Here is a 20,251-nt window from a genome sequence, read left to right on the forward strand (position 1 = left end):
CTAATATTTTTAATTATTAAATCATTTTAATATTTATAAATATTATAAATATTAAAGACTCAAAATGTTTTTAACTTTTATAATTTTATTTTTTTAAATATAAATATCAATATTTAAGTGATTGAAACTGTAGGGATTAATTGCAAGAGTAAAAGTTTAAAGATTCAGTTATAATTAAGTTAAAATTATAAAAAGTGAATTATAATAAATTAAAGTTTAGTAATTGAGTTATAATTTAATTAAAATTATATGGTATAAATGATTAATTTTTCCTAAATTAAATTGAGTATCATTATCGAGTCCCATTTTATTTTACACAGCTATTATGAATTATGAAATTTAATAATACATGTTTGGGGCCCACTCGACAATGATTAGCTTGTTCAAGTTCCAGTGCGCCTGATCCAAAACCCCGCTCCTTCACCGCCTTTTCCGCGCGACACAATACTGCGAGCACCTTTTGAAATTTTCATTTTCTGACCAAACTACCCTTTCCTTTTGTAGAAATTCCCCCAATGATGGATGGCATTGGCATATGCTCACACGCTCATGAAAACTGAACCGTGCCTCTTTTCAATCCTTGCTTTACCACGTTGGCCTCCAACCCAGCAAAGGAGCGTTACGAATTTCTTGCTGTTTAAATTCTGTTCGAAATTTGAATTTTCTTGCTCAAACTGGGATACCTCTCTTTAATGGTATGTCATTAACTTCTTGATTTTGGTTTAATTTTCTGATTTCATTTGAGCAACGGTAAGTTCTCTCGTTGAATTTTGTTTTGTTGGGGCTTGATTTTAGTTTTTTCGTGCTGTGTGTCTGTATGTGTTCCATCGTCTCATGGTAGAAAGTAGTTGAACGGGTTGTTTTCGTTTCAGTATTTTCCGTTTGTTTACTGGGAAAGTGGAGCAAACGTACGTGGAAAAGTTTTCTGTTCATTTTGAAGTTGTATCGAGCAATGGAATTATACTGATCGCCGGTTTTCTTGTTTTTTTTTTGTTTTTAACCTTGAATCGTAAGTGCTACAACTCTCACTCTCTGGTTTTTCCCAGACTAATCAAACCGAGCTCAGGGTTTCTTCCTAGTTTTTCCTGTTAAATGGCTTGGAGGGAATTGGTTCAATTTTCAATCTATGTAATAGTAAATGCCATGAAATGGTTTTTATTGTTAAAATTGTTAGAGTATTGTTGACAATTGGCCTTTTTTCTTCTAAGCATGTGTGTTTGAATTTGGGATGAATCACAGCATGTTCGTCATCTTAGAAGGAGGATTTCGGGGTTTAGATGCGGATGAAGATGGGGACAAGTTTGTCTTTTTATTCGCTGAAGCTGCTTGGCCTCATCGTTCTGAAGGATTCTCTGAATAATTTTAAAATAAAACGATGACTTATATGTTCTCGGCTTTTTGATAGATTCGTCTTTATTTTGAACAAGAAAAGGGCTCTTAACTTCTTATTAATTTTATATTATACATGCATACATATGAAGATTTTACCTTTCATGCTTTACCCATATGTGGATTTGTAACTCTTTTTTGTATTATCTGATTTGCTTTCTCCCCCTGCTGTGACAGTTCATTTTTGCTTGACCATTCTTTGGGAGCCAAGGTAAAGGTATGAAAAGCTTGCCAAAACTGTTCTGTTCTGTATATATTTGTATGCCCTATTTTGTTCTCTGTATTTTATGCCTTTCAATTAAAAAATTGGTGTTTGATCTTATTTTCTTTCGTACCATAGTTTTCTCTTTTTTGCTGACTACATTTATAATTAAATTACATCAGATGAACATGGTCATTTATCATATCTGAGTATCTTATCGTTTTTGCCTCTTGGTCCAACAAAATGGTAAAAAATGGCTGAGAAAAGTTATAAAGGCCTAAATATTGATTATTGTACTTGCACAGTGCTGTCAAAATCTGTCAATCCCCCTGAGTGGACCCATAAAATTAGTGGGTTGGGTTTGGATTTTACTTGGTTTTGAAGTATGTCATCAAAACATGCAATCTCTACATAATGGCTTTGGATTTCTACAAAAATAGGAAGCTTTGAAGTGTATCCCAAAACTTGCAAATTCTTAGAGACATTGATTGAAAATGTGATGAAACTGTTTGTTAATATTAATTAAATTTATCATGCAACGTTGTGCTCCTTGTGAAGCCTGGCTGAATAAAAGATTGGATTGTTGTGCTAATTAGTTGCAGAATTGTTGGGCTCATCTTATGTACTTTCACCTACCAGAATGGATTACATCGAACCAAATTCCCTTTCTTTTAGTAATCTCGTTTCCTAATTATCTAATCTGTCTACGGGAGACGCAGCTGTTTGTTGAAAGAAAATATTGGCAAAACATGAGTTCAATAAACAATTCAACAATAAAAGCTATGCTTATCCTGTAACTTAATTCAAATTGAAACAGTGGCATTTTTCCTCTAAGTTAAACCAGCTTGCTTGTTTAACACCACTTGTGAGTTGGGCTAGGAATTTCTGGACCGATTTAACCATCAGGCAAACCTCGCCTCAGTCCATAATGTCTGGGTTGGGATAGCTTGTTTGAATAGCTATAGGCTTAATATTATTAATATTATTGTGGCTGGCTTCTGTTGCTCCTTATTATTTCGTTGCATGGTTGGGATAGTTATTTTCCTATTTAATTGAATTATGTTAAACCATTTGTTAAATAAGCTTGCATAAGAGTTGGTAAGTTTCCTTTTTCTTTTTCCCATTTTAAAGATATCTGTGTGAAGATTAAAAGAGTAGATAGAGCTTATCTTTCTTTAGTTATAATTTATAAAGTATATCTTCCCTGTGACATCCTTTTTCTCCTTTCAGTTTTGTTCTTTTTCATCTAATCAAATAATCCTCCTTACTACTATTCTGTTTAAGAAAGATATATATATATATATAAATTTTGCACTGATATTGGCTTTTTATGTTTTTCCTTTTATTTTTAGGTTCATTGAGATCTGACTTATTGGCAGGCTGGTTCCTTAGATCTCAGGAAAGCTGATCACCTTCATGAGATTTTGTTGGAATTACAAAGGATCATCAACATATGAAGAAACTATTCTTTTTTAAATCTTCTGCGTCAAGCAGTGGGAGCAATAATGCAATTCCCCCAAGATCCACAAATAAGCAAATATGTTGGGAGAACTCATCAGAAAGTGGATTATATGGTCAGGCTCATGGCAGAGCCGAGGATAGCTTCCAGAGTCCAAAGGGATTGTTCTCCAAATCCCAAAGGCACGTATCAAATAGCCAGGGTTCTAGTAGTGGACCAAGTCTTAGAAGGAGCAGGTCTTTGTCAACAGCAGCCTACCAGGTCAACGATCATAATAGGTCTCCTAGTTTCATATCAAGTGATCAATATCATCAATACGAGAATTCATCCCAGTAAGAATAAGAATTTATATCACTTGATTTTAAAGCATGCACACGCTCACACATAGAGAGATCCTATAGAAACTTATAGTTCATTGTTTATATTTACTTTTTTCCCCCTTTCTTGCAGAGATTTCCTAGTTTCTTCTAGTTTTCAGACTCTTAGCCCTGAGAAGCAAAGGCATTCGTCTATAAAAATTTCACATGGAACTGAGAGGCCTGGCTCAGCTAGCTCTTCAAGGTCTTATCATGATTCATCTGGGAACTCTTCCACTTCTTCTAGTAACATTTATAGTAAGATAGTTGACCGTTACATTGATGGAGAGCAGCAGCCAGAGAAAAGTAGGTCAAGGAAAAATTTACAGAAAAGTTGTGGTGAAAATGGAAATTATGGCATGAAGCTTCCTCCAAAAAATCAGTACACAGCACCTAATTCACCAACTGATGGTGGTGCTAGATATAAACCAAGAGCTCATTCATGTAGAGAAGCAAAAGGCGCTGACATTCACTTCTCATCCAAAGACTGGAAAGAAAATGGGTTTGGACATGAATCTCCTCGGAGCCTGGCAAAAAATGTCATTGAAAGACTTTCTCAGTTTCATTCTTTGTCCAAAATCAGTTCAAAAGAGGTTGGTCTTGATAATCCAATTACAGTTGAAGATATATTCGCTAGATCTGAAAATGAATGCTGTGAGTCAGATCCAGAAGAGGCTCTGCCAAAAGGTTATTCTTTTGATAAACCTCACAGAATGGCAGATGGTTATCACTGCACTGATGATCAAAGATTCCAGAAACATGATGTTTTCCCAGCAGCCAACTATGAGGGCTTAAGCTGTGTTATCCTTGAAGAGGATATTGATGCAGAGCTACAAAGACGATTAAAAGAAGTCAAAGAGAGAGTTACTCTTTTTTCCAAGGAATTTGAAAGAGAGAGCTTTCTTCTTGATGGTGGTTTTGATCTGTCAGTGTTGGTTCAGACAATCAGAAACCTAGAAGAGGAGAGGTTAAGTTTGGCAATGGAAGTTTCAGGCCTTCTCCAGTCTCGCATTGCTGAAAGAACATCTGCTAGGGAAGAGCTTAGATGCTTAAAGGAAGAATCGGGGTTACAGGCTCGACGGCTAGAAAAGGAAAAGAATGAGACACAGTCAGGACTGGAGAAAGAATTAGACAGAAGGTCAAGAGACTGGTCACTTAAGCTTGAGAAGTATCAGTTAGAAGAGCAAAGGCTTCGTGAACGTGTTAGAGAGCTTGCTGAGCACAATGTATCACTTCAAAGGGAAGTCTCATCTTTTGGTGACAGGGAAACAGAAACCAAAAATCTAATGACTCGTTCTGACCATCAGCTGAAGGAAATGACCGAAAAGATGGAAGAAATGAAAGAGCAGAACTTGTATTTTCAACAAAATGCCTTGGAATTACAAGAGAAGTGTAAGATGGTTGAAGAAAACAGGGACATTTACCGAAGAAATTATGAAGAGAAGAAGAAGGAATGTAAAGAGTTACACAAGTCCATCACAAGATTGCTAAGAACATGCAGTGATCAAGAGAAGACAATCACAGGGTTACGAGATGCATTTAGTGAGGACTTCAAAAAGGATCAATCTATGGAGAGGGTGGAGACGCATGTTGCAAAAATGCAAATGGAGCAAATGAGGTTATCAGGGGCAGAATTGGCCTTGAGAAGGGAGTTAGAATCTTATAGGGTTGAAGCAGATTCTCTTCGCCAAGAAAATATAACTCTACTAAACCGCTTAAAAGGAGATGGGAAAGAAATCGTTGCTGCTACTTATAAGCTAGATAAAGAAATGTTGGCCCGTGTCTGTTGTCTGCAAAATCAAGGTCTAACGATGCTAAATGAAAGCTCCAACTTATGCTCAAAGTTGATTGAATTCATCAGAGATCAGCTTCTTCAAGATTCACAACAGGAAATGGAGGTCATAAAAAGTGGTCTGGATGGGCATTTTATTGTTGAATCTGAATGTAAAATTCAGAGTCTTAAAAGTGGAATTGAGGGCTTGACTAGGAGTTTGCAGATGATGTCAGCTTTGCTCGCTGAAAAGTCAAGTTTATTAACAACTAAATTTCAGTCGCAGTTTATTGATCCCGACAATCTAGCTAAACTGAATGATCAATCATCTGAGGTAAGTTGCTTCTGGACCTTTGTAAATTATTATATTTAGAAAAAATGCAGATTGTAAATTGTCTTTTCTTTATTTTTTAACCTTTGATTAATAGCATTATAAGATGTTCTATTCTTTGTGCATTCTTTTTATTAAAGGCATACATTTATCTTTTTTAAATTTTATGCAGGATATAATAAGAACTGAACTTAAAGCCGAATGCTTGTTAACGAGTCTCTTAAGAGAGAAGCTGTACTCAAAAGAGCTCCAAATTGAGCAGCTGCAAGCTGAACTTGCCACTGCTGTAAGAGGAAATGACATACTTAAAGCTGAGGTGCAAAATGCACTAGCCAACCATTCATGTGTCAACCATAAGTTGAAGGAACTTGAGCTTCAGGTCAGTCCCCACTATCAACTTTCATCAATTTTAGTATGGTTAAGCAGGCCGTTTTCCACGGAAAATGTCTTCAATGAAACAATATAGAGTTTTGTGACAGACATTAAGGGTTGAAGTAAACCAGGATAGCCTAGCCTACTTTAGGCCCAATCTAACTTATTTACTAAATTGGCTTAAATCAAGTTTGGGCCTTTAATTAGACTTATTTAGTTAAATAGGCCAAGTCTATTTTTATGGAGCCTAACCTACGAGTCCAATAGATCAGTTTATTTACATATATATTATTATGTAATATATTACATATACATCAATTTCATCATTTGATTTTAATCAATGCATTCTTTTTATTTTTAGTTATGTTTTCAATCAAATTGGACTTATATAGTAATTTTAATCTTGTTATTTCATTGTTGTATTGTATTGTAGTTGGTAAATCCTCTTAATTATTATATATTGTAATTGATAAATCAAGTTATATATATAGACTTTACTAGTCTAAAGCATATTTGATATGTTTAAAATTAATATGTAAGTCTTTTTAAAAGGCTTGCTTTTAAGTAGGCTTTTGAATAGGCTTCCAATCTGAGCTAGGTTTTAAATAGGCTCAGGTTTGAGCCATAAAAAAAGTCTTATACAGATTTCAGGTCGAGCTCAGGCTTCTGATCTACAACACATGTTCAGGCCTACTTGACCAAAGCCTTGTTACGTAGCCCATTTCTGCCCCCAGTTATAGTAATATTTTATTCATTCATTCATTTATTTTTGAATAGAAATATCGGGCCTTAGAGGGTTCCTGGCAGTACTTTTTGAAGTTGCTGTTGCTTGCACCTGTTCCCACTGCCTCTTGGAAAAGTTTCAAAATTAATTTCATGTTCCTGTGTAACAGATGTTTAAGAAAGATGAGAGCACAAACCGCCTCCAAAGTGATCTGAAAGAATCTATGAAAGAATTGGCAATCGTTAAGGGAATATTGCCCCAAGTAACTGAGGAGAGAGATCGCATGTGGGAAAAAGTGAAGCAATATAATGAGCAGAATATGCTATTGGACTCGGAGATCACTGAATTGAAGAAGAAGATAGAGGTCCTTGATGAAGATATACTTGTAAAGGAAGGTCAAATAACAATATTAAAAGACTCCCTTGGTAAAAAGCCCTTTGATCTCCTTGGGAGTCCTGATTCTATGCATGAATTTTTGCTTAACTAGCTACTATAAAAGCATATTTCTTTTTTATAGGCCAAGTCAACACTCTCTACATTGTCCATAGTTCTATATATCTGTGAATGAGGTTTTGAAGGTTCTTTTCTTGATTCTATGCATGAATTTTTGCTTGCTTTATTTTGTAAAACCTTTGTTTCCTTTTTAGGCCATATTATTATATCTTCTGCTCTCTCGTATTTGATTTTGACTCTTGTTATCATCAATTAACATATCATTCTATGATATGTAACTTTGAATCATTTATAAATTATAAATAGTATGGCATTGTGGCTCACTTTAAATTCCATGCCAAACATGAGACATCTGCTTACTTTTCCCTTTTAATATTTTAAGCATGGGAAAAAAATAATATTTGGTCCATATGGTTTGATTGCATTTTATTTTTGGTTCCTATTCTTTTAGTTTAATTCATCTATGATGTTAGTCCCTACAATTTTAAAAGTACAAATAAGAACCATTAGCTGGCATTGATAACGTTAATTTTGCTGATGCATATTGCTAACGACTTGACATGCATTTGATCTTGCTTTCGTCTGCCATGTTCTACTTAATCCACATATGAGGTAGCTCTCTCTCTCTCTCTCTCTCTCTCTCTCTCTCTCTCTCTCTCTCTCTGTGTTTTTTTTTTTTTTTTGGGGGGGCCTATTATGCATCTGACACTTGCTATGTCAATGCTGATTGGTTGATCTTCCAAGACCAAATAATGAAGCCATGGGATTGGAGCTGTACGTGATGAAATCTTCAAACCTCACATTAAGATTAGTGAAACTGGTTGCACTTGGTGAGAACCCAAATAATGAAGCCATTCGTATTAAGGATTGCAGCGTCTCTCCTCCCACTCCTCCAAGTTTACCCCTTGATTCTGCAGCCTCACTATTATCAAGTCCGAGCTCAAACTCCTCACCACCGACGTCAGACCCATAGCCATAGCTGCCGCCACCGCCAACGATGTCGCGGCTTGGATTCACCTTCATGGGGGCGGGGCATGTCGGAGGAGTGGGAGGAGAGAGGCGTTGAGAGAGAGGGGGGGGGGCGGGGGAGGGAGGAAGTGTCAGATGCTCTACCAATCCAATGGAGAGAAATTTAGTTCAAATTAAGAGAATTATATACTGGTATAAATAGTTTTACTTCTGCTATTAATGATATTTGTAATAATTAATTTGTTTGCGTGGCCTTCAACGTAATTTTACCTTAACCATGGGCCAAGAATGCCATCAATGTAATTGTAAAGGCCGTAAAATGCACTAAATACGTGTTTAGGTTTAAATTGTTTCTAAGTCTATAATTTAATGTTTAAATTATCATTTAATCCTATTTTTAATTACATCTAGTTTAATACGTCTACGTTGAAGGTTTAATATGTCTTATTTTCATGTCAAGTATATTTTTAGGTTTTACCATATATTGTTAGCGAAGAGTTTAACAAAGTTATAGCGAAATTAATTTTGTTGATGATAGTTCATAGTTGTTATATAGATTTTTAAATCTATAGGAATTAATATTGACTAAGAACAATGAAATAAAACTGTGAGAATTAAAAATAAAACACAACCAAAATGTAGGAGTTAACTGTTATATTTTTTCTTAAGTATAACTTAAAATATTAAGAGGTTTATCTTCTTGGAAAAAAAGAATTTTTTCTTTTCACCCTCTACTTGGAGCAAACATTTTTTTTTTTTTCCCAATCCTCTTGGTGCTTATTAATGAATTTGCAATGTTGTCTGCATTTTTTTCTTGGAACGATGAGATAATGATGTCTGTATGAAACTTTAAAATATTGATTGAACTAATAAATAATTTAGGTACCATAAGTTTATTTAGGCTAGCTCAAAAACTAGAAATGTTATGATTATTTTTTTTAAGGAGAAAAAAAACTACAAGTCAAACTTTCAAGTTTACTCTTTATCAAAAATGTGGATATGGGTATGACAACAACACACACCAAAAAAAAAAAAAACCATCATTTATAGTTAGTTCAATTAAAATACAAATAATGAGAAAATAACATGAATAATTACTAATTAGTTAATAATGTAAAAAATAAAAAATAAATTAAATTCTTATTGGAGTATTAAACTAGCTCAAATTTAAATGAACTTGATTCAAATTTTTTAAGTGTATTTGAACCAGCACAAAATGCCTGGTTATATATATAAAAAATAGTTTTCCAAAGCTTTACCTTATATGTTTTTTTTTATTTTTTAAAGTTTATTTAGGTTGGTGTATTAAATTTGGCTCAAATTATCAATTTTATCATTATGCACTTTTCTCACCTATCAAGTTAGCTTAAGCTTTGGCCAAGCCAGTATAGGGACTACAAGCCTAAGCTTATATGCAAACATGCAAACTTTTTCTCAACCTCGAGATGTACCCTCCTCATTCTTTTGTTGATTGTCTTCATTAATATTGCTATTTTTTTTTAAAAAAAAAAGTAATAATGTAACAATATATTGTTACAGCCTAAACGCACCGTATGTCGACTGAATAAAATGAATTTTGTCTGAAAATCCGGGTAAAGGGGTGTCATGTTCAGTGCATCAGTGCATTCGTTTGGTAGAGTCATCGAGCCTCAGATTCTTCAATTACCGTTGGGCCATAAGCGCCAACTCGTATGCTCTTTGACCGCGCATGCTGCCTTCGCTGGCGAGTCATCAACTATGGCCACTAACTCAGTCCGAGTTGCTGCCGCTCAGATGACTTCCATTAACGATCTTGCAGCCAATTTCGCCACCTGCTCTCGACTCGTTAAAGTATCAAATGTTTTTCATTAGTTTCACTTCTTTTCCTTTCTTAACTTGGTTCGCTTTATGTCTCGGAATTTGTAATTTGTTGCTGGTTTTATTTTCTCTCTTTTCTGATGAGTCAGTAATTTATGGTGTCATTTTGAAAAGAAATTGTCATAGTTCGGAAAATATATCATTCTATTCTTTTTCTTTTTTTCTGGCCAGCTCATATCATTCTAGTCTTACCATAACGTTGTTTGGAGAACAGAATTGATGAGATGGAGTAATGATGTGAACATTTGCCGCGGGATAACGTTAATATTAGATTCAATCTTCATGAGTGAGTCTCAGGACCAAGAGTTTTTTTTTAAAAAAAAAAAAACATTGATAACGAAATTCATGGTAAAAAAGTTTTATGGATCAAAGTGATGTCAATAAATTCTCATGGGGTAGATTGATGGCAGAGTTTTATTTTAAACTGTTTTCTGTGGCAGGGCCAGATTTTGTCAACTAATTAGCTAATTTATTGGAAATATTGCAAAATGAGACTGTAACTTCCTGATGAACAACCATAACTTCGTTTTCTCTAGTTTGGTTATTTGTAATATATTGATCAAGGGATATTTCTTTTGTTGGGTAATGTTCTGCAAAGGAAGCAGCATCAGCTGGAGCAAAGTTACTTTGCTTTCCCGAGGCATTTTCTTTTGTGGGTTCTAAGGATGGGGACAGTGTTAAGATTGCAGAACCCTTGGATGGACCAATTATGCAAAAATACTGCTCTTTGGCAAGGTAATAAAGTAAGGTGTTCCTTGATTTTTTAATGAATCTATATAAGCATGCTCTATAGTATGATTGCTAGTCATTTATTCTTGCCTACCTCAAATCATGCAACTGGATTTCTTTCTAAGACCATGCATGCTATTATTGATTCTTTCCTGCATGGTCAATGGTTTATGATGTTCTTTAATTTTTGTTTGCTGTGTGACAGATTGTTCATATTCATTTTATCTGTTTTTCTGAAGATGATCCAAATGTTGCCAATATGGCTCTTTTAAAATGCATGCATATGCTCACGTTGATTTTTCATTTTGAGCAAATAGCTGATGATGGTTTCTTTAATCATGTAACTGAATTACATATTTTGATAATGCAGAGAGTCCAGCATCTGGTTATCACTTGGAGGCTTCCAAGAAAGAGGATCTGATGATGATCACTTGTGTAACACCCATGTTGTAGTAGATGACACTGGGAAAATTAGAAGCTCTTATAGAAAGATACACCTGTAAGACAAAATGCTTATGATATTTTCTTTCAGAATTCGTTTGAACTGTTATATTGGTCTTTTTATCTTTTCAAGGTGATGCTGCTTTTAGTTTAGGTTGATTATATTGTTTCATCACATGCACATTGGCAGAAATAAAAGGACAGAAAATTGGTTTGAGAAGAGAGAACAGGGAGAATGTGTGAAATTCTACTATATGAGAAAAGAAAAAAGAGATAGAAGGACAAGTGGATAAAGGAAATGATAATTGCAATATCATTAAATGCCAATTCAGCTCTTGGCTGGCTGGTGTGAGCACTTTGCTTTCACCTATCAAGTCATGAGTTTGACTTGGCAGTGAGGATATTGTACCATAATATCACTAAATGATCAAATCTAAGAGCTTAAGTATAAAATAATCCTCAAAATAGGCCAACCTAACTGGTTGGATTGCCAGTTTGAGTCAAACCCTAAACTTTGATTTAATCAATCAAGTGTTTTGGGAAATAGGGTTTTTTTGGTGAGCCAGGTTGTTCCTTGAGGGAGTAAGGAGGTGACATCTGGAGGGAAATTGTGAGGAAGAAAAGAGAGAGTCCTATGGTGTTTCAATGAATGCTGAAATGAAAGTGATGATGTGTGTGAGAGTCAGTCTTGTATTTGAAAAGGAAAGGGTCATGCATCCAATGGGGAGCTCAATGTATCAAGAGGTTGAATGTTTTAACCATTACATCTACCACTCAAAGCAGATCTGATAGTCAAAACGTTTGCCATTTGAGAGGTCAAGCTCTCTGTAAAATTACTGAAAGAAAATTAAGATGGTGAAAGATGATATGGAGGGATAGTGCTGCATGGGAAAAGACTAGAAAGTGAATTACAAGTAATAGATAAACAAAATTTGACATAAAGCTCACAATGTGGGGCCTCTGTACATGTATAGTTTAGAGTAGCGGAGTTTGTAGTGCCATATCTAAAGATGAATGATTTATGTGATATGTAATTCTCTCTTTTGAAAGGTGTAGGATCCTCTAAACATTGAGAGTAAAAATGATGCAACTGTCAATAATTTTTTCTTATCACCATATAAAAATAATACTGGTCAACTGCATTCCTTATGGCCCACCAAACCATTAGCCTCACTCTTTTTTAAAAAATGCAGAGACAATATATACCAAAAATATAATGGCATGGCATTTAAAAATTGGCACAGTCCATTGTGAGCCTATTGAATTATTAATGAGTTCTTCCCTCAATGTAATAAGAACTTATTCAACTGAAATATTAGATGTTGCTAGATGTATATTAACATCGTTATTTCACTTTGCTATATTTTTTAGGTTTGATGTTGATGTTCCTGGTGGAAGGGTATATAAAGAAAGTAGTTTTACAGAAGCAGGTAGGATATCACCTCTTTACAAGGTGCCAAACTAATGAGTCATTTTCTTGCTTTGATCTTTGCTGGACCTTCTCTGTTTTACGATGGTTATTGAAGCAAAATAAATAAATAGACAAAATGATCGTTTATTATTATGGGCACTTTTAACAGAGAGGGAAAAAAATAAGGACTAATTTGAATGGGATCTTTACTTGCTAGGCCAGGTCTTTGTAGTTATCATCATAAATGTGGTCAAGTGGAAGAGTAATAAATCTACTACGTAATCAATGCATGTATTTTAATATTGTCACCACATTCTTAGACTATTCTAACGCTTATATTCAAGGTGAACATTATTCAAACTCCAATATGTTGCAAACAAAACCTTATTAAAATGAAGGAAAGCATATTCAGACATACTAACCTAAGCACACAGATAAAGTATGGCCATTCACATGTTTGTGCAACCACAAATCAAGAACTTAAACAACGATCACTTCCATGTGTTTTGCAGGTTTGGGTGATGGTTACCTTGACAGAGAAAATAAGCATTATAATATTCTAAATTTTTCCATGTGATAATCTTGTATCTTGTTGCCTTCAGGAAAGGATGTTGTTGCAGTAGACAGTCCTATTGGTCGTTTGGGTCTCACTGTTTGCTATGATTTGAGATTCCCAGAGCTTTACCAGTTATTGCGATTTCAGCATGAAGCGCAGGTATTCAAATATTATTGCTTCCTGTACCCAAAAAAGAAAAAATTGCTTCCTTTATAATTAAAATGGGTTGTTTAACTTCTGAAATTTGATTACGTTTTAAATTTCTAGGTGCTCTTGGTGCCTGCAGCTTTCACTAAAGTGACTGGTCAAGCACATTGGGAGATTCTTCTTCGTGCTCGTGCAATTGAAACTCAATGCTATGTGAGAAATTAATTTTACACCTGAAAGCATTGCATTCTCTCTTTCTTACCTTGGTTTCCTGATCCCAAACTGCTATGTGATTCAGATCCCAATGCTTAGAGACGTTAAGTTCTTTTAGAGGCCTTCCTTCTCATTTACCTATATAAATTGATTTCCTGTAAAACAATATAGTAATTGGTAATATATATTAAGTGATTATGGAATTTGAAGATTTCAATGGCTTTGTTATTAATTTCAATAATGTCTGATACCAAGAGAAGTGCTTTGGAAAGCATTAGAAAAAAAGGGAGTACGGATTGCTTATATTAAAGCCATACAAGATATGTATGAGGGGGTAAAGACTAGTATAAGAACGCCTAGTGGTCAAACAAAGGATTTTCTTATAAAGATTGGACTACATCAGGGATCATCTCTAAGTCCTTATTTGTTCAACTTGATCTTAAATGTTTTGACGGAACATATTCAAGGGGAAATTCTGAAATGTATGCTCTTCGCGGATGATATAGTTCTTATAGCAGATACAAGAGAAGAGGTTAATTGCAAACTTGAGTTATGGAGGAGGACATTGGAGTCGAAAGGTTTTCGTCTGAGTAGAAGTAAGACAGAATATTTATATTGTAAATTTGGTAAAGGACTATTCGACAATAATTTGGAAGTGAAATTGGGAGATCAAATTATACCTCAAGTGGAAAAGTTTAGATATTTAGGAGCCATTATTCAAAATGATGGCGAAATCAGTGGAGATATTTCACATAGAATTCAAGCTAGGTGGTTTAATTGGAGAAAAGCTAAAGGAATTATTTGCGACCGTAAGGTGCCTAATAAACTTAAAGGAAAGTTTTATCGCACTGCTATCAGACTGGCAATGTTATATGGTAGTGAATGCTGGGCTCTAACGGGACAGCAAGAGCATAAAGTTGGAGTAGCAGAGATGAGAATGTTACGATGGATGTGCGGACATACACGTAAAGATAAAATTCGAAATGAGCACGTATGCGAAAAAGTGAGGGTGGCACCTATTGAGGAAAAAATGGTAGAAAATCGATTGAGATGGTTTGGGCATGTACAAAGAAGACCAAGGGAGGCACCAGTGAGAAGAGTAGAACATATAACTTTGAGTCCGATTAAGAGAGGTAGAGGAAGGCCTAAGAGAACACTTTTGGAAGTTATTGAACACGATCTGTTAATTAATAATATTCCTAAAAGTTTGATAAATAATAGAGCACAATGGCGTCTTGCAATCCATGTAGCCGACCCCACCTAGTGGGATAAAGGCTTGTTGTTGTTGTTGTTGTTGTAATGTCTGATACTGTGCCAGTTAGACTGCAGATCTAAGTGATGGGTAAGTATGAGTTGAAAACCTTTATGTGGCAGTGAAGAATAAAGCATTTAATTTTATATAATTGAAGTGGAAACTCATTATAGATTCATCCAGGTTCTTAGATGGAACTTGTTCTTATTTTCTGCTCACATTTGGGAGTGGCTATTTGTTTGAATTATCAGGTCATAGCTGCTGCACAAGCTGGCAAACATAATGATAAAAGAGAAAGTTATGGTGATACATTAATTATTGACCCATGGGGAACCATTATTGGTCAATTACCTGGTAAAAATCTCCTTCCTGTTGCATGCATATAATTCCAACTTGATTGATTCTTCATTGAAAGTAAAATATGGCATTAGGGGTTTTTGTAGTATATCATGTAATATATAATACCTATCAGACTTCTATTCTAACTGATACTCTCACAAAAGCTACAATTGTGGGTTGGAAAAGTCACTGTTCTGAATTCATTTTCCTCCCTCACTGCTTATCGTATTATCAGATTTTCGGTGCTAGTTTTGTGACCATTGTTCATTCTCTTACACGAATTCAACTTCTGTTGTTGCCAAACTTTTATGTTAGATTTATGGAGTTTACCACATGATAGTCAGTTCAGTATACTCTTGATATCATGCCTCAACATTTCATACAAAGATTAAATAAAGAGGGAATGAGATATTTATAGGAGACAAGAGATGTGATTTAGGGTCAAGTTTCTTCTTTCTTAGAGAATTTTGCAGCGGGCCTTTCTTTGGCTTGCTTGATGGTTTTGAGTGCATTGCTTTCCTGCACTAACTTTGCATTTTTAATTTGTTGGATGCATGCTTTTCCTATAAGTTTCAACAAGTGCACTTGTTGGAATAGGATCATATTATACTAGTAATTTTTTCATTTTATTTTTATTATTTTTCTGGCTAGAACTGCCAGCAGTTTAAATCTGAAGTTTTTCTGTCTCATTCTAGCTCTTCTATTTCAGATCGCTTGTCTACAGGGATTGCTATAGCTGATATTGATTTATCATTAGTAGATTCTGTCCGGGAAAAGATGCCAATTGCTAAGGTAATTTCTGTTATATTGGGGACTTGTATTAAAATGCGTAAGAATAGTGACCTGGAGGTCCATCCGTGGTATATTCATGCCATGATTTTGTAATTTGTCCACTGTAGTACCTGCTGGCCTTTATGACCTAATTACTTGAATGGTGGGAGACCCAACCCCAATACGGTTATGGATTACTTAAAGGATCCATTTGGGAATTTATTAGCTTTTTGGTAGCTACTAATAATGTCTGGTTAAAAATCTTCTAAAATGTAAAATTCCCTTTTAGATGCAGAATTGATCAATATGGTGTTAAGTAATATATTTAATAGTCTGTAAGAAGCATTTATATGACAATAATATGCCTTGTACTTTAGATGAAAATTTTATTTGCGGGCTGAACAATTTCGAAGCAGTCATATCATTCATGACCTTAATTTTTGGATATATAATAGAAATTAAATTAGAATGGTATATTTTCACTATAAGACGAGAAGAATATTTGAGATCTGCTTGCTTAATTGTGTTTTATGTTGGTACTACTAATTAAAATATGATAACAAATTTTAATTATAACTGCAATCTAAAAGATATATATACATACTCCCGCTAGTCCTATTTGTAAGACACTTTCTAAAAGTAATTTTTGGTGCAAATATAGGACATCTTGTAATAATTAAATAACTTTTTTCAATTTTAACCTTTCTTGTATTACTATTGTATTATTATTTAAAACTAAAGGTAAAAGTGAAAATATATCTCATTTTTTTATGATATCAAGAAAAAAGCTAACTTTTCGTAAAATATGTAAAACGGTTGAAAGTGTCCTACAATAAGGACCAAAGAGAGTTTATAATATATAACACAAAAAGTAAAAAGTAATATGAACTAACTACTTATATTCCTTGCAATTTAATTAAAATAGAAAGTTCATTTTAGGCTCTCTAAAGCTATGACAACCGCTACTGGGCAAAGTTTCTCCTCTGATGCTCTTTGTATAGGCAATAAAAAATCATTTAAAAAAAAAATCAACCATAAATCCCTGAATTTTGCTGTCAAAAATCACCAAAAGCAAAAGTCACTGCGTTCTTGAATGTGGCCAGAATCTTTGAGGTGCATGAATATGAATTGAAAAGGGCTTTAGGAAAAACAAAGAATTGGCTTCAGAATTTTGATGTCTAGTATCACGGTTCAAAGAAAGGTTCCAAACGTTAAAATGAAAAATGACTTTCTGTTAGGCCTGCTCACAGGTCTGACTTTCACTTAAACTGTGGTCAACTTGTAGCACTAGATCCCTAAACTATAAAATAAAGGGTGTTATAGTTGGAGACGTGGTGGCTTGAATGTGAACTTCTAGATGATTATTGGTTAAGGCTATTGGAGATAAAGAGGGGGTGAGAGCAGAGCAGAATGCAACTAGAAAATTTGGTAATTCATCTGGGAGGTTCTAGCCCCTAAAAATGCTTAGAACTTTTCCCTGTTGCCTTCTCTGTTTTTCTCCATTTGTGGGGTTAATTTCTATTGTAATTCAAGGGAAATTATGCATTCCTAACATGTAGTAACATCTTGTTTAGGCTTAGCCTTCCTTTGTATTGAAAGAAAATGTAGTATATCATGTGCCCTTGAATTTATATTGTTTAGCAGGGTCCTACATTTCATGTTGATTACTAATCCTGGAAATTTAAAACTCTGCTGACAACCATTGCTTGATGAGTATAATTTATACATAAATTTTTTGCATTATTAGTTTTATAAGTAGAAATAAAAAAACTTCCAGTCCCGAACTCAACTGGGACGGTTCAGGGACTGTCTATTCTAGGATGGTTCATGCAATGGGTGTCCATAGTCAGGCCCTCTTAAGATGATTCTCAAATATCAGCTAACTCCCTCAAAAATGTTCTATTTCGAAGAAATTTTATTTTTATTTTTAATAAAATCAACTATTTGAGCAGTAAGTGAAACAATAAATCTTTGATACAGCCCAAAATGGAGTTCTATATTTTTGGTTCCAATTGCTTATATATCATGTATCCTGCGCCATACCGCCTCCTCTTTGTATCCATGTGCTATTAAGGCTGCATTTGCATCTGCATGCGTAATTGGATTTCTGTTGTGTTAAATTCCTGACACAGGATCTTATTCTAATTTCAGCAAAGGCAGCCATTGGACTTCTCGAAAGCTTCATCTTTATAGCTTGAGGGCATGTCCTCTTGCATTTCTCTGGGCTATCTGAAGTTTCCATGGGTAAAAGAGTATGCAAATTTCTTTGTGCAACAGCTGTGTCTTTTTCTGACAACAGAATTGAAATAGAGCAAAAATCTGGTTTTACCGAATTTTTCAATTCTGTAAAATTTTTGCTCAACTTCAAAATGGATGAAATTGAAATAAAGTTAAACATTTGAGTGGTAAAGTGATACAAAAGAATTCTTTTTTTCCTCCCTTGGAGAGTTAATTGATATTTGATGGGACTTGCATTTTAGATTATGTTGAAGGATAATGTGAACCAATGTATAATCGGAATCAGTATTTGTTGATAGGGTCATAGAATGACTGTCTTGCTGTAATAAAGACTTGCATCTGCAAGCCATTGGTGCATGCTTCATGATGTATATGTATTATAAATTCAACTGCAAGATAAAATGTTTTCTTTTCCCCCGAATATAGAGTTAGATTTGTTGCATTCAACTTCGCTTTAGTGATAATTCTTAGGACAGGTATGATACATCATGGTTTTGCTTTTGACAATTTGTATGTGAGTAAATAATCAAGTTGATCATACGTCATTTCCTTTTATTTTTTAATACAAGACCATGCAAAGTGATATCCAATCAAGTGATGTGAGAGTACGAAAAATTTCTACATCCCAAAAGCTTGGTGAGTAAGCAAATCACACAATTATTAGTTTCTCTATATATATGGCCAATAAGTAATGATCTAATTTTTCATAGCAAAGTCTCTCATCCTTTTGATAGTTTCAGATAGTGGGTGATTATAGGAGAATTCTTAGCTTCCCTTTATATTTTCAAATATTCTTGTAAACCAAACATGGCGTAAATTCTTTCTTTGACCGTCTTTAATTGTCACGTTAAAGGATCAACTGGGAGCCTTGTTAAGCACTATCACATGGGGTTCGCTTAAACTAGAGAAGTTGTGTTTGCCTCTGGAAATGTCCATTCTGAAGAAATCCAGAGTTCTTTCAAGTTTAGTAAGTACGATGGCAACATTAATCCTAAGTGTTGGTGACTTTTTTGTATTGTGATGTTTAATTGGTCTAAATGTGAAAAGTTTAATCAACTTATTCCAGGAATGTTAAAACATGGGAGAAAAGATAACAGAGGGGAATGTTAAAATCATCAATAATTTTAGGCCCAAATTTAATAAATGAATAAAAAAATAATAGAAATTACTTGGAGTAGCCTCCAAGTCAAAATCATTGGGTATTGTTTAAGAATGATTATTAGCCATAAATTTGTACTTGGAACCCAAGGCTCTTTCTTCTACAAATAGTACATGGTTCGTTGTGTAGTGCATCAAGTGATGGTAGTAAAAAATAAAAGAGGGGAAATATGAAAATGAGAACCTGGACATAAGAAAATGATAATTTGGACATAGAACAATCACAATTTAGACATAGGAAAATGACGATTTGGCAAATTTTCTTTGCCCACATTGTTGTTATTATTTTTATTTTTTGTAAAGTTTGTCGTTTTTCTATACCTAAATCGTGAAAACTTTTTTTATGTACCATGACAACATTAATCCAAAGTTTTGGTGATTGTTTTGTATTTGTGATATTCATTTGGTCTAACTATGAAAAGTTTGATCAATTTCTTCCATTAGAACTTGAATGATAACACATTGTGTTGTTGGTTCATGAAACTTAATCTCGATTTGACTAATGCCTTCATGAGGAAGCACAAATTTAATTTTAGCACATATAATGATGGAGATTAGTAAGCTATTATGATGTTCAACTACTTCTGATGTAATCATGATTATGTTCTAATGTTATCCATTCTTTAACCGATCCTTATCACAAGATAATGATAAGGACATGTTTGAGATTTTCATGATCAGGCATTTCATGGATGATGTGAACTTCTACTAGTTTTCAAATCTTCATTCACCTACAATATCGAAAACGTCTTTCTTTTAGGGAAGATTTCACTTGCTACTTTTTAAAGAGGTCACTTTTAGTATGTTTGGTTTCCATGGGAAACAATTAAAATCATGATTATAAATAAATAGTTATTTCCACCCCCCCCCAACCATGATTTATTTTTTTTCAACGTAAAACCAAAATACCAACTCTTTAAACCATATACATGATGGTGGTGTGATACAAGAATAGTGAAGACACATGGATAATTGCCAAAAGTTCTCTTTACTCTTGACAATTGAGATCCATTCATTGACAAGCATGAGGGAAATTTCAGCAACTTTTATACTCCATTTTGGATTGAGAGATAAAACATGCGATGAAAGAAAATCAGGGAAGAAGTTAGAGGG

The 20,251-nt window shown here is 34.3% G+C and overlaps 2 protein-coding genes across 3 annotated transcripts; both read left to right on the top strand.

Annotated features, from left to right (window-relative positions):
• Window positions 1-494: 494 nt before the first annotated feature.
• On the top strand, window positions 495-7,265 carry LOC129293313 (uncharacterized). 2 transcript variants are annotated; one of them, XM_054931210.1, is made up of 6 exons: window positions 495-695; window positions 1,567-1,606; window positions 2,971-3,382; window positions 3,501-5,511; window positions 5,681-5,887; window positions 6,774-7,265. In XM_054931210.1, the coding sequence occupies exons 3-6, from the start codon at window positions 3,045-3,047 to the stop codon at window positions 7,089-7,091; spliced, it is 2,874 nt and encodes a 957-aa protein (XP_054787185.1). In that variant the 5' UTR covers window positions 495-695; window positions 1,567-1,606; window positions 2,971-3,044; the 3' UTR covers window positions 7,092-7,265. The 2 variants fall into 2 exon arrangements, with proteins under 2 accessions (XP_054787185.1, XP_054787183.1); XM_054931208.1 differs by having other exon boundaries at window positions 496-695; window positions 2,944-3,382.
• Window positions 7,266-9,613: 2,348 nt separating this feature from the next.
• LOC129293715 (deaminated glutathione amidase, chloroplastic/cytosolic) lies at window positions 9,614-18,401 on the top strand. Its single transcript, XM_054931800.1, has 9 exons — window positions 9,614-9,856; window positions 10,482-10,618; window positions 10,983-11,111; window positions 12,425-12,483; window positions 13,067-13,179; window positions 13,288-13,380; window positions 14,884-14,986; window positions 15,681-15,763; window positions 17,894-18,401. The coding sequence occupies exons 1-9, from the start codon at window positions 9,632-9,634 to the stop codon at window positions 17,933-17,935; spliced, it is 984 nt and encodes a 327-aa protein (XP_054787775.1). The 5' UTR covers window positions 9,614-9,631; the 3' UTR covers window positions 17,936-18,401.
• The last annotated feature ends 1,850 nt before the right edge of the window (window positions 18,402-20,251 follow it).

This window comes from Prosopis cineraria, unplaced genomic scaffold (assembly GCF_029017545.1).
Source record: "Prosopis cineraria cultivar Desert tree isolate PC_DT_omini unplaced genomic scaffold, ASM2901754v1 PC14, whole genome shotgun sequence".
Taxonomy (NCBI): domain Eukaryota; kingdom Viridiplantae; phylum Streptophyta; class Magnoliopsida; order Fabales; family Fabaceae; genus Prosopis; species Prosopis cineraria.

Coding starts and splice junctions, on each gene's coding strand:
- LOC129293313 (XM_054931210.1), top strand. CDS start 3,045: ATGAAGAAACTATTCTTTTTTAAATCTTCTGCGTCAAGCAGTGGGAGC. Junction 3,383..3,500: donor CAATACGAGAATTCATCCCA/GTAAGAATAAGA, acceptor CCTTTCTTGCAG/AGATTTCCTAGTTTCTTCTA. Junction 5,512..5,680: donor TGAATGATCAATCATCTGAG/GTAAGTTGCTTC, acceptor AATTTTATGCAG/GATATAATAAGAACTGAACT.
- LOC129293715 (XM_054931800.1), top strand. CDS start 9,632: ATGTTCAGTGCATCAGTGCATTCGTTTGGTAGAGTCATCGAGCCTCAG. Junction 11,112..12,424: donor TCTTATAGAAAGATACACCT/GTAAGACAAAAT, acceptor TATATTTTTTAG/GTTTGATGTTGATGTTCCTG. Junction 13,381..14,883: donor CAATTGAAACTCAATGCTAT/GTGAGAAATTAA, acceptor TTGAATTATCAG/GTCATAGCTGCTGCACAAGC.